The 14177-nt window shown below is 44.1% G+C and overlaps 1 protein-coding gene across 1 annotated transcript in view; it reads right to left on the reverse strand.

Moving 5' to 3' along the window:
* Positions 1–710: 710 nt before the first annotated feature.
* The window catches only part of TEX49 (testis expressed 49), a 30248-nt gene continuing 16781 nt past the window's right edge, over positions 711–14177 (reverse strand). The window contains exons 2-4 of the mRNA XM_032876909.1: positions 3783–3905; positions 1277–1421; positions 711–839 (exon numbers count right to left, since the gene is read on the reverse strand). Coding sequence (XP_032732800.1) covers positions 791–839; positions 1277–1421; positions 3783–3905 — 317 coding nt within the window. The 3' untranslated portion in view covers positions 711–790. The remainder of the gene's footprint in view (positions 840–1276; positions 1422–3782; positions 3906–14177) is intronic.

Consider the following 14177-nt stretch of genomic DNA (forward strand, 5'->3'; position numbering starts at 1 on the left):
ACTTGTCTTTGCTTCTTGCCAAGTGGGAGGGGCCTGTCCACACCCTGACTCCCCATACCACAGTGCCAGCCATGCCCTTCTCCTGGGCTACCATCGCCCCCTTTCTCACCAGATGTTGGGGAAGTCAGTGGATGGGAGGCCCATGGACTTTGGTTTTATAATGTAACCACTGTGGGGGAGGGGGAGGGTGGTGTATCATGTATTTCCGTGAAATATTTAATATATTTAAATATCAATAAAATCAAATTCTTTGTAAAATTCTTAGCTCTCTGAAGATGTTCTGGGCCCTGGGTTGGGTCAGAAGTGGCAGAGCTGGGTACAGGAGGCAGCCTCCTGCCGGAGGGCTCTGTGGGCCTTTTCCCTCAGTGGATAGAGGGCTTCTTCTGGTTTTCTCGCTGCCAAGATGAAGTTGCAGTCTTCAGAGAGCATGACTACTCTAGGCCCTTCAGCATCATGACCACCAGTGTGTGTCTTCCCAGACTTGTTATTCTGACACCTGCCATTCGTGAGGTCAAGACCCCCTTGGTGGTCTTTTCTGTATCCTGGCTCCTCCCAAACACCAGCTTTGGGCCCGCATACATCTGATCTCACAGGAATTTGGGCATGAGAATGACTTCCCTCTGCCTCACTCCCAGGGCACACAAGTGACTTCTAGTCCAGTTTGTTTACTCTGCTTTTGCGATCCCCTCCTCCCATTAGTCAGTCAGCGGAACCAGGACATCTTCTCCCACTTTCTCTTTCTTTGCTCTGCTTCCACAGTTCATCTTACCCTTCTGTAAACACATCCTGCTCAATATAGACTGAAGTTTCTGTCACTAAGAACAGAGTGATCCATGAACCTGGAAAAGAGAGAAAGGGTCTCAGATCTGGCCAGGTCAGGCTGGTCTATGTGGTGGTGTCCTTAAACATCTGCCCAAGACTGCCTCAGGGCAGAAAGGGCGGGGCAGTGATAAGGAAGTATGGCTACTGTCAATGACTGGTGGTTGGAGGGTGGGAGGCAGCCATGAAGGGAGCAGAGGCATCCCCGGACTTCCCTAGGAAAGCTATTGACACTTATCTTGTGCTTGCCCCAAAAGGCACAGCCACAAGGTGAAACACAAAGATACAAACAGATCTTTAACTCCTTTGAACGCTGGATTCTGGGGCCAGCTATCCCTGGTAAGACCCAAACTTTGTCTTCTATTCCCTGAGAAGAGCTGAGACAGTCTCTAAGAATTTCAGTGAAGGGAGGGAGGACTTCCCTTAGTCTCCTCACCCTCACCCATCCCAGCCTAACCTGGTCATTGGGCTTTTGATGAGGCAGTGGCGGGGGCTTCGGATCCACGGCATGGTTTCCTCCGGGCACACGCCTGCATCATGGGACCGCCAGAAGCTGAAGTTCTGAGCATCAGTCAAGGGGACTCTGAAGACCTGACTGGGGACTAAATGGTTGGGGAAGGACAGGTTATCCAGTATCTTCAAGTTCTTTCTCCCCTTAGTGCCTCACGGCAGCACAAGCCCAACCAAGCAACTGGGCTTGATCAGGTGCTGAGAAGTCCTGGGACTCTGGCCACCACACCCAGCTTCACTTCCGGATTCCAGCATCTCACACCCTTTGTGGTCAGTTGAATCAATCTTGGTTCTTCCTGCTTCTACTAAGCCTATCTCCAAGAGAGCTTCCCCAAGTGCTAGTAAGATGGTAGAAAAACAGGTGGTCAGCTCACTTGGGAAATGTGCAAGATGGGTCTACTCTACTGGCTTCCCCTACTCCCTACCCCCAGACTTATTCATCCTCTTTCCCTTCCCCCTTCTCTGAAAAAATACCTTCCTTTGCTCATTCTGGTAATTCTCTGAAACTAAGCAATGATACCACCTCATCTGTAGATACTGCTAGTAGATTCATTTATCCAGTGCCTATCATGTTCTAAATGTATTCGGTGTTCTTAAGATTTTAAAATAGTATCAGACTTACCTAGATTTTTGGTGTTTTTATTCTCGATGTGGATAAATCTAATTATACCATTGTATAAAATTTGTATATTCTTTAAACTTAGAATTATAGCCTAATATCCTGGCTATATAGTCTTTATAATCATCATTTTTAAAAAAATCTGTAATATACCATTGAGTAGGTGGCACATTTCTGACTTAGTTGTTTCCCTGTTGATTGATGATAAGCTCTTAAAAACAATTTGCTATTAGGAGTAACTCTTAGATACTCCACCCATATGTATTTTTAAATTTCTGAAAATATCTTAGTTTTTAAATTAAACCTTAATTTTGAGATAATTATGGATTCACACATAGTTGTGAGAAATGATATACATATCCGGTGTATGCCTTACCCAATTTCCCCCAGCAGAGAAAGGGAGTTGGTCCCCGCTTTTAAAGATTTTATTTATTTGACAGAGCACAAGTAGGGAGAGCAGCAGGCAGAGGGAGAAGGAGGAGCAGGCTTCCCATTGAGTGGGGAGCCCGATGCGGGGCTTGATCGCAGGACCCCGGGATAGGGACCTGAGTGGAAGGCAGACACTTAACCAACTGAGCCACCCAGGTGCCCCAGGAGTTGCCCTTTTATAGCCATGTCCTCCTAGCCCCTGTTTGGTATTCTTCATTTCTATAATTATGTCATTTTAAGAATGTTATATAAATTCTGGGGACGCCTGGATGGCTCAGTCATTAAGCATCTGCCTTTGGCTCAGGTCATGATCTCAGGATCCCGGGACCAAGCCTCACATTGGGCTCCCCGCTCAGCGGGAAGCCTGCTTCTCCCTCTCCCATTCCCCCTGCTTGTGTTCCCTCTCTCACTGTGTCTCTCTGTCAAATAAATAAATAAATAAATAATCTAAAAAAACCCCAACAATGTTATATAAATTCATACACACACACACACATATATGAATGGATGTATGTGATCTTTTGGGGATTGGCTTTCTCTGCATAGCATAACTTCCTGAAGATTCCTAGAAGTTGTTGCATACATCAGTAGTCCTAGATGCTTTTTTAAATGTACATTTTCTCTAACTTTCACAACAATGCTGGAGTGTGATTCTCATTTTCAGGTGGTTCAGAGAAGTTAAGTGGTTAAAGGGACTTGCCCAAGGTCACACTATTTGGAGTTTAAACTCAGTTCAAATTCCAAAGCCAGTGCTTGGTCTACCACTCCTCACAGGCATAGCACATAATGTACAAAGTACTGTCCTAAACTATCTCATTTTGTTGGGATCCTCACAACAATTCTTTAAGATTGGTAGAGGGGGCATTTTTTCTTTTTCTTAATGAATGAGAAAGCAGATTAACAGAAGGTATGTGGCTACCCAAAGTAAGACACTTAACAGAGGCAGAACTAGGGACTCCAATACGGAGCTTCTGCTTCCAAATCTGATTCAATTTTTCTTTTATCTTCCTCACTCCACCATTGAAGTCTACTTTCACCCTCCTTTTCTCAGTCTCCCTTCTGGGCTGTTTCCCCCCCTCCCCTATAACCATGCCCCATCACAGCCCAGTTGTTCTTTACAAACTCAGGCATATCTGTTCTGCCCCTAGCATGGTACCCACTCCAAGATATTTTCATGTCTTTAATTTTTTAAGAGTTTATTTGAGAGTGTGCGCGTGCATGCGTGAGAGAGAGAGAGAGAGAGATAGAGAAAGTGGGGGAGGGGCAGAGGCAGAACCAGGCTTTCCACCGAGCAGGGAGCCGGATCAGGGCTAGATCCCAGGAGTCTAATCCCAGGAGCCCCAGATCACGACCTGAGTCAAAGGCAGAAGTTTAACTGACGGAGCTGCCCAGGCTCAATACTTACATGCCTTTAACAACACCTTCTTTACAGCTTCATGGTACCTTGTGTGGCTATTCTGGTGCACAGAATAATTCCCATCTTCTGGGATAATAGGGGGAAGCCGAGTGGGCGCCAGTTCCTTCTGGTCTGAAACAAGAGCAGACTTGTTATAAGTAGTTAGCAAATGGGGCTATTTGATTCTCTGAGTCTCTAGTCTCCTTGCCAGCCAGGCACAAGGCAGGGATCTCTCCTAGCTACTCAAATCTGATCTTAGAATCTCAGATGTAAAATTACAATGCCTGTGTCAGGAAGGAGTGGGGGAGGGAGAACCCAGTGATCATGAGACCTCCCTCACCATTCCCTTGCTCCTCTCCGACTCCTGGGTTTTGAGTGGCCTCCTACCGGAATCAGGATATTAACAGATACTTAGGGTTAGTGCCGGTAAAAAAAGGTAATTTACCTGGATGGAAACTCATTCCCTGGAATTGGCATATTTGCAGAACTTTAATTGGTCTAATAGGGGAAGTTATGTTTTAGCTAAGTCTTGGAGGATAAGGAGTCGTCCATGGGACATAGTGGTATCAGGAAGAGCATTTCAGGCAGCAGGATAGCAAGTGTGTAGAAGATAGAAGCTGTAGAGAGGTTTCAGCTTGCTATTGAGTTGGAGCCTGACTAGTGGGAGGCAAAGTGGAGAGGGGGCTTGAAAAGTTTAGTACAGAGTAGGGTAAGTTAATCTAAGGTAGAGCGGGGCAGTGTAGACCTAGCATTCTTTTTTTTTTTTTTTTTTTTTTTTTAAGATTTTATTTATTTGAGAGAGAGAATGAATGCGGGGAGGGGCAGAGGGAAAGGAAGCAGCAGACTCCCCACTGTGCAGGGAGCCCAATGCAGGACTTGGTCTCCGGACCCGGAGATCATGACCCGAGCCAGAGGCAGACACTTAACTGACTGAGCCATCCAGATGCCCCTAGACCTACCATTCTTATGGGGATTTGGGTATCCCCGCCGGAGCAGAACTGGAATCTCACTATGGAGGCTGAAAAGACCAAGCTTCCTTACCCAGATTGGAATGTTTGTATCCTCCCTAAATTTGTATATTGAAAACCCAGTTCCCAAGGTGACAGTATTTGGAGGTAGGGCTTTTAGGGAGTGATTAGGTCACAGGGTAGAGCCCTTATGAATGAAATTAGTGCCCTTATAAAGGAGGTCTCAGAGAGCTCCGTCACCCCTCCCACCACATGAGGGCACAATGAGAAGTCTGCTACATGAAAGAGTGCGCTCACTGGACCACGCTGGCTCACCGATCTCAGACTCCCTGCCTCCAGAACTGCGAGAAATAAACCTTTGTTTACAAGCTACCCAGTCTATGGCATTCTGTGACAGCAGCCCAGATGGACTAAGACGCCAGGCTCCCTTGCATCTCCCTTGGCATGGTCAAAGACTTTTGGCTAGGCCAAACCCACCTGCTTCAGATTCTGAATCAAAGTGGAAGGTTGCAAAGAAGCAGGGGCTATATAGAGTCTTTTTCTACTAATGGGAAGTTGTAGCAGTGAGGCTGCATTTTATTTCTAGCAGCATATTCAGAGCCTGGGGTCCTTGGCAGCAACAGTGCCTGCCACAGTACCGAACACAGCAGTGTCTACGCCCAACCAGGTCTGCAGCAGGATTCTGGTTACTGTCCACCAAACTTGCTTCTCTGTTCCTTTTACAGCTTTTATGTACTTCCCAATATTCTTTAAAAAAAAAAAACTAATTTAAGATTGACATACAAGTAGTTGTATTTAATACGTATAGGTTAATGAATTTGGAGTTAAGTATATACCTGTGAAACCATCACCACAATCTAGGTCATAAACATCTGTCCCCTCCAAAAATTTCCTCCCACCATCTTTATTATTATTATTAATTTTGTGATAAGGACATTTAACAGAAGATCTGTGCTCTTAGGAATTTTTAAGTATATAATGCAGTATTAACTATAGGTTCTCTAACGTACAGCAGATCTCTAGGATTAATTGATCTTATGTAACTGAGACTTTGTACCCTTTGACTACTGCCCCTCCATGTCTTTCTCCCCATGAACATCTGGCAGCCACCATTCTATTCTCTGCTTCTACAAGTGTGATTACTTTAGATTCTTCATATAAAAGGTGACCTAGTATTTGTCTGTCTTTGTCTTCCTTATTTCACCTAGCATGTCTTCCAGGTTCACCATGTTGATGCAAATGGCAGGACTTCCTTCTTAATTTTAAGGCTGAATAATGTTCCATGGTGTGTGTGTGTGTGTGTGTGTGTGTGTGTGTACCCCATTTCTTTATCCATGTGTGCATGGATGGACATTATGTTGCTTCCATGTATTAGCTACTGTGAATAATGCTGCAATGAACATGGAAGTGCAGAGATCTCTTTGAGATCGTAATTTCAATTCCTTTGGATACATATCCAGAAATAGGATTTACTTTTACTTTTTTGAGGAACCTCCATACTGTTTTCCATAGTGGCTGCACCAGTGTATGTTCCCATCAATAGAGTACAAAGGTTCCCCATTTTCTCCACATCCTCACCAACATGTTATCTTTTTTTTTTTTTTAAACAATAGCCACTTTTACAGGTGTGAGGTGGTATCTCACTGTGGTTCTAATTTCCCTGAAGGTTAGTGATGTTGAGTATCTTTTAATATGTCTGTTGGCAATACATGTGTCTTCTTTGAAGAAACATCTACTCAGATCTTATGCCAATTTTTAATCAGTTTTTTGAGTTAGAGGAGTTTCTCATGTATTTTGGATATTAGTCCTTTATCAAATATATGGTTTGCAACTCTTTTCTCCCATTTGGTAGGGGGCCTTTTCATTTTGTTTCCTTTGCCTCACAGAGTCGTTTACTTTGATGTTATCCCACCGATATTCTTTCAATAAATTCATGTTCTGCTTCAGCAGGCTAGATTTGACTTGCATCTCAGAATCCTGAGCTTGTCAGGAATTGGGCCAAAGTTTGCTATTCTCTGGAAATTGTTTCGATCACAGACTCACCTCTGGTGAACAGGGATGCCGCTCTTCTAGAGTATTTCCCCAGCTCCTTTTCCCTTCATTCTGGCTTGACCCCACCTATTCTTTTCTGTCCCTCCTTCCCCACTTTTGCACCCCATTCTTTGAGAATGATCCTGCCAGAGTGGAGCACTGTTTGAAACCCCTCCTTTGACAGCTGAAGATTTGGACAGGTGCCAGAATATAGAGTTCTGGAAGCCTGAACTGAATCCGGGGGCTGATCTGTACTTCATCACAGGTTACAGCAATGAGGGGCCAGTTCCCAGAAGCAGTGTCATTTGACTTTGGGTAAGGTGGGGGGTGCCAGAATGTGTGTGGCCAAGTAGATATGTTCTGAGGAGAAAGAGTAAGAGCATACTCCTTGTGGGCAATGGGACCTTGACTGCGAGTAATTACTGGTCTGGGTGCAGGTAATTGTACGAGCTCTTTATCTGGTCCTGAGGCCTCAGACTGTGAGGGTACAGCTGAGTGATATTCTCTATTATCTCAGTTTCTAAGTGGTAGGCTCTCAGCTTTCCATATAAATGGTTACTGTGTACTTGGAGGTATGCTGGGCAGTATCACCCATTTGGATGCCTTCCTCCTGTATCAAGCACCAGTTGGCACACTCTTTGGGTTGATTTTTGGCAAGCTAGAAGATATTTTTGGTAACCCATAGTTTCTCCCAGCTGCCAAGTTTTGGAAGCCACTTGGGGTGAAGGGTGGTGAGCTGTAGGGAAGAATCATGCCACAGCTACTGTGAGTGAGCATGTTCTGGGTAGGGGGAGGCAATGAGTTCTTGATAAGCAAACTACATTGTGGCAAGGTAGATGAACTCATCATTTTGTGGGTAGATAGTGTAAGAGAGGTTCTCCATCCACCCAGTCAGTACCATGCTCCACATAGTTTTCAGTGATAAGTAGATACTAAGGGCCCTGACAGTTTGTTCTAGAACTGGGCCATAAATTGGGAGTTGCCATAAGACCACATCTACTACTTTGGATGTACTATGAAGGACATTGGGGTGGTGCAGAAGTACTTGGGTGGATCTTCCACTCAGATTAACGTCACAGATTTGTCAATACTACAGGCTTCCTAGGACCACTGGGGCAGTTGCAAAATCATCCTTATCCACTAATGGGCCTCTTGTCTCTGGTTAGTTGTAAGTGGGACTAACAGGCCTCGATGTTTTCAGGTTGAATTTTTGGAATGGGTCTACCTCAATGGCTCCCAGAATTCTGACTTCTATGTTAGAATACTTGCCTGGCTGTTTCAAATGCCTAGTAAGTAATGGTGATAATATCTAACACACATTACTTGCAAGGTGGTGTGGCTGCAAGCAGATTATTACCACCCTAACTAGAAATTCACACAAGATCAGTTTGAGAGAAAATGCAGGATTGTACATAATGACTCCTATCTAGGATTTCCTATTAGATACTGGGCATCAATCCCTTGAAGTTGGCTGGAGCAATAACATAGAGTGAAATTTGCTGAAATGTGTTTGGAAGCCTATCTTGCATTTATTGTCTTTCCAGACACAAGGAAATTGTCAGTGCATTGGGAGGAAATGGACATGAGCACGAGCCCAGGGAACTAGGGCACATTTTATTTTATTTATATTATTTACTTTTTTATTATTATTTTTAAAGATTTTATTTATTTATTTGACAGATGGAGATCACAAGTAGGCAGAGAGAGAGGAGGAAGCAGACTCCCCGCTGAGCAGAGAGCCCGATGTGGGGCTTGATCCCAGGACACTGGGATCATGACCTGAGCTGAAAGCAGAGGCTTTAACCCACTGAGCCACCCAGGTGCCCCTAGGGCACATTTTATATATGGGGGCAGTTCCTTTACCTCCACGTCCAAAAATACCTTCCTCAAAGTGGTGTACTTTTTCGGGATTCTGAACACAGGAAGTAGATGGGGCATGGGATAACAGAATTTAGTGTTGGCTGCAGACTGTTGATGTACAAGGGGCTACCTGGATCTTCTAGAGACGGTAATGATAAACCAAGCTAACACTTAGTGAATGCATTCAGCACAGTTATAAAAGGTAGGTACTAGGGGCACCTGGGTGGCTCAGTGGGTTAAAGCCTCTGCCTTCTGCTCAGGTCATGATCCCAGGGTCCTGGGGTCAAGCTCCGCATTAGGGCACCAGGCGCCTCTGCTCCACGGGGAGCCTGCTTCCTCCTCTCTCTCTGCCTCCCTCTCTGGCTACTTGTGATCTCTGTCTGTCAAATAAATAAATAAAATCTTTTTTAAAAAAAGGTAGGTACTATTATTATCTTATTTTACAAATAGGGAAACAGAGTCCCAGAGTTTAGTGATTTGCCCAAGTTCACTAAACTAGCATATGACAGAGACATGAATTTAACTCAAGCAGTTTGGCTTCAGAACCCATGGTCTTAAACATCACCCTAACCTGTTCTTGAAATCATCTAATCAGGGCTTCCAGGCAAGACAAAGGACTATGGGAAAACATAAACTGATAGAACTTAGCCTCTTGCTAGAATCCCTTGTGTGCAACTCCTTGGGGGTCCTGTCAAAGGGGTCTGCGCACCCTAGAAGCAGCCTCGAATTGGGTGGGGCACATGATACCCATTACCTTGTTCCAGAAGCAGATCCCTGGCTCCTCAAACTCCACTGAAATGTGGAGTGTCATTTCCAATGTCCAGCACTGGTGCAACAGAGAGGACTGAACCCAATGGGCCACTCTGCAGTAGACTGGACCACTCCCAGTAGGGGAAAACCAGTGAGGAAAGTCTGAGCCTCCATGAAAAAGTGGCCTTTTTGCTGCTATACAGACGTAGTCACCCATCTTGGAGGTGCCTACACCTTAGACTTTGGCAGATTGAAGCTATGAGTATCTTGAGTGTCTTCACTAGTTTCAGGCAGATAGGGATGATGGGTCTGTAGCAGCTACAAGACATATGGGTTGTTTCCAAGATACAGTTCCTTTTTTTTTTTTTTTAAGATTTTATTTATTTATTTGACAGAGAGAGACAGAGAGAGCAAATACACACACAAGCAGGGGGAGTGGGTGTGGGAGAAGCAGACTCCCTGTCGAGCAAGGAACCAGGCACAGGAATTGATCCCAGGACCCTGGGATCATGACCTGAACAAAAGGCAACCATTTAACTGACTGAGCCACCCAGGCGCTCCAGGGTCCATGTCTATAACTTCAGTAGGTTTACCCGTTTGGAAAATCAGAGGGGCTTAGGGGCTTTGGCCAGTTCATTCTGGGCTGAATTGTGCCATTCCTGCTCATGTTTGAAAAGCCAGAACTACAGTGCCCTCTGCTGGAGCCTAAGAGTGGCATCCTCAGCTGTTTCCTAATAGATGGTCACCAAACAGGCCGTTGGGCGAGATCAGAAAACCTAGAAGACTGAGCATCTTTGCTGGATGACATGACATTCCAGTCAGAGTGGGGAAAACCATCTATTATATCTTCTGAGAGGATCCAGAAAATGAGAACGCAAGTGAGACATGCTCAACTTTTACCACATTACCATATACTTGAGACTTAGTCTTTTTTTGAAGAGATTCATTTAGAACTGCAAGAGCAACTCCATGAGTTCCCGGGAAGAGGAATGAAAAAAGCAGCAGTGGAGGAAGATGTGTGGAGCTTGGACGTCATTGTGTCTGTGGCTAGAGGGCTTTTGCTAGAAAGTCTGGTAGGGAAACGTCATTTGTTTCAAGACAAAAACAAGCATAATCTATTCCTATCACCACCATCAACTTGCCTCTGAGACACTTATCAGTGGGAAATGTCCCAAGTGTGTAGATTTGTGTTATGACGAGGTTTACACTCACCTAGGGTTTTCATGTAACAGGGGAAGGGAATTGTCTCAGCAAAGGGCCAAATAAGAATTAATTTGTCTGAAATCAAGACCACAAAAATGTGGACCAAGAGGACTGTCTAGGTATGAAGCTTAGACTGGAAAGCAGAGTTCAAAGCAGGTGGCGAGATAGAGTCTGCAAAGGAAAGGACAGATATAGGGCCAAGTTCCTCAGGGCAGGACAGAGAAGAGAACCTTAGACATTCAAGAGACCAGGGCATAAGGTGAACAAACTCTGGAAGCTGGACTGAACCTGTGGGGCTCATCAGTATTAACAATCAGGAAAGATGAGTCTGGGAGGGGAGGAATCTATGATTGGTGGACATGTGAGTTCTGGTCACTGGTCAGGGGTGCTCTTCTGTGGATAGCTATAACTGGATGAAAAATCCTTTGAAGTCAGCCAGTATTTGTTGCTTCTCAAGGAAATTTATTTGTTAAAAATATTGCTCTCCAGGTATCCTATCCTGGCCAGTATGTCTTGAGAAGGGGTCAAGACTATTTCAGTCATAGGAAAGGTATATATTCCACATGTATATAGTAACTTATACATTATGTTCTATAACTTTTCATGCAATTATCTATTGTATAGTTTTATGTGCTAAGTCTTAGGGTGCATTACATACATGATTTCATTTAATCTCCACAACAAATCTATAAGGCATTATTATCCCCATTTACAGGCAAGGAAACTGAGGCACTCTGAATTTGCTTAGTGTGGGTTAGCCCCCTGAATCTGAACAACCTTGGGTACCTGATAAACCTGAGTTTATGAAGTCAAGGATAGACCAAAGTATGCTCTCCACACTCTGTTTCCCTCTTTTTTTTTTTTTCTCCTATTTTGGTTCTTTATCATAGAAGGAAAAAAAAAAGGAAGGAGGCAGAGACTTGTAGAATATTTGGTTACATGTGTTGACTCATCTCCATGAGTTTTCATTATGATGATAATAAGGAAAGCTTGAGTGGGCCCCGTTGAGTAGAAAGTTAATATACTCACGCCTACTAGGAGGAAAAAAAAAATCCTATCTTCCTTCAAAGAAAAATTGTGCATGATTTAAAATATTGTTATCGTGTTAAGAATGAAAAAGTGTTAATATTAATAGGTTCATTTTTATGGTTGCTGTTAAAGCCCTAGCTTGAAGGGTAAGGTTAAGATTGTGGCTAATCTGAGCATGGAGAACAGGCTAAAGTGCCTTGAAGCCAGTTGAGTGAATGTGTTGACAAGGTGAAATCAGCCAGAGAATCATTCTGAAGACAAGTGTGGATTACAAATCAGAGTCCTGCAAGATCGTTTGGATTGTGGAACTAAGGGTGAGCAGAATTAGGAACTGTGAGTTCCTTGAATTAATGGATTTAGCCATTGGGTTTAGGAAGATTGGGTCAAGCAAGGCATATATGCTAGGAGCCGAACAGAATGCTGTATTTTAGTGGTACTCTTCCTGCCCCCTCCTGGTTAATTTCACAAACCAGTTCTGAAACAGAAATGTATGAGGCAAGCTCCCCATAATAGTGGCCCACAGGCCCAAACCTCTCCTAGCTAACCATATACTGCAAGCAACCTCAGCAGTAGCAGGAGTCAGAACAATCTGAGCTCTGTTGTACCTTTCTGTTGATCTGCTGAACAAGATGAGAGCTAAGAGCTTAGCAACCTGGTAAGTGAGTATGAGCACTGGTGACCAGATAGAAGTAGTTTCAGTGGAGTGACTGGGGCAACAGCCTGACAGGCATGAGTTCAAGAGACTGGGAGGAGACGAAATGGAGACAACAACTTTGTCTTTTGAGGGATTTTTCTGTATAGGGGGCAGGGAAATAGGAAATGTAGGGCTTTAAGATGAAAGAAATGTATGCAGATAGGAATGGTCAGAGATGGAAACATTGATTGAAGAGAGTACAAATAATATTGGAGTAGTAGTGTCCTTGATTCGGCAAAAAGATGGGATCTGATGCAGAGGTGGAGCAGTTGGCTTCAATAGGGGTGTGGACTGTTCATTCATTTAATTAGACATGTGGGCACAGATACAGATAGATGGGTAGATACGGTTTGTAAGAGGATATAGAAATAATCTTCTAATTTCTTCTGTTTTCACAATGAAAACTATGAAGTAGAAAGCAAGTTGGGGCACCTGGGTGGCTCAGTTGGTGAAGTGTCCGCTTTGGGCTCAGGTCATGATTCAGGAGTCCTAGGATGGAGCCCCAGGTAGCCTTGGGCTCCCTGATCATTGAAGAGTTGGCTTCTCCCACTTCCTCTGCCCCTCCTGGTGGTGTTCTCTCTCTGGCTCAGTCTCTCAAACAAACAAAATCTTTAAAAAAAAAAAAAAAAAAAAAAAAAAAGCATGTCATTACCTGGAAGTGAGGATTGAGGACACTGGAGGTCTGAGGAAAGAGAAGGTATGAGGAGTCCTCCTGGAAAGTGAAAGAATGCATGGAACTAGGAAATGTCTGACTTCTGGGCAGCCATAAAGGCCCACCTGAGTTTAGCGATCGTTAGTGAGGCTTGTCAGCATGGTTGTTTTTCTCTACTTGATGAGTGCAAACTCCAACTTTCTAGAAGTTGTGGTATAATAAGGGTGGAAGGGGGAGAGAATGGAGAAAGAAATGGGAAGAATAGTTTAAATGTCAAGGGGGGGGGTCCTCCCTTTCTTCTTTTTTCTTCCCAGACAGAAGATGTTACAGCACATTTGTATACTGATGGAAATGATTTAGGAGGAGGAAAAACTGAGGGAGAAGGGCATAATTTCAGAAGCAAAATCCTTGAATAGGTGAGAAGGGATCAGATCCAGTGCACAAATGGAGTCATTTTATTCACTGCGCCAGAGGGAAGTTATAGATGCAGTGGAATGTTAGATGGGATGATGGGAAGTCTCTTCTGATTGCTTCTATTTTCTCAGTGAAATAAGAAGCAAGGAAGTTATTAGCTCAGAGTGAGGACAGGAGAGGGGTTTTAGAGACTCAGGGAGAGATGTGAAATAATTGCCTTGAGTAGAAGAGTGACCAGAGAACTATAATAGGATCGTCAGGCAGTCCTGAGTGCCCACCTGAGATTTGTGGTTATGGTACTAATTATTCTAAGATGACTAAATGTCTTAGGTAGAGAGCCAAATACATGAATCTTTGTCTTGACAGGTTTCCCTGGAGCTCAACACTCCAATTTCCTGAAGTTTCATAGCCTTATACTGAGCTCCTAGAGTCAGTCTTTGTGCCCCAGACCTTGGCCGTGTGGGCATAGACTTCAGCTCTGGGGCAGCACAAAAGTCTTCAAGGAAATAGAATATAATTACTATTGAATGGAATTTTAGGTAGAAATCTGAATGACATGTTGAAGCCAAACTTGGCAGAGGGCAACCACATTGCCTGAATGTCTTTGTGGAAAGGGTAGTAGTACCAGAAATACTGTTCCAAGTTTCCTTTCGTTATGAGGTCAAGAACAATGGGCAGAATGCACACATACTTCAGGATGTACATGATTAAAATGGCTTTTTAGAAGTGGGAGATGGGTTTCAGGCTTCTGGCTGGGATGCAGTGAAAGCAGTCTCTGATCAAAGTGGGGGTTGCAGGTGCTT

This window comes from Lontra canadensis, unplaced genomic scaffold (assembly GCF_010015895.1).
Source record: "Lontra canadensis isolate GAN:19392208 unplaced genomic scaffold, GSC_riverotter_1.0 scaffold59, whole genome shotgun sequence".
Taxonomy (NCBI): Eukaryota; Metazoa; Chordata; class Mammalia; order Carnivora; family Mustelidae; genus Lontra; species Lontra canadensis.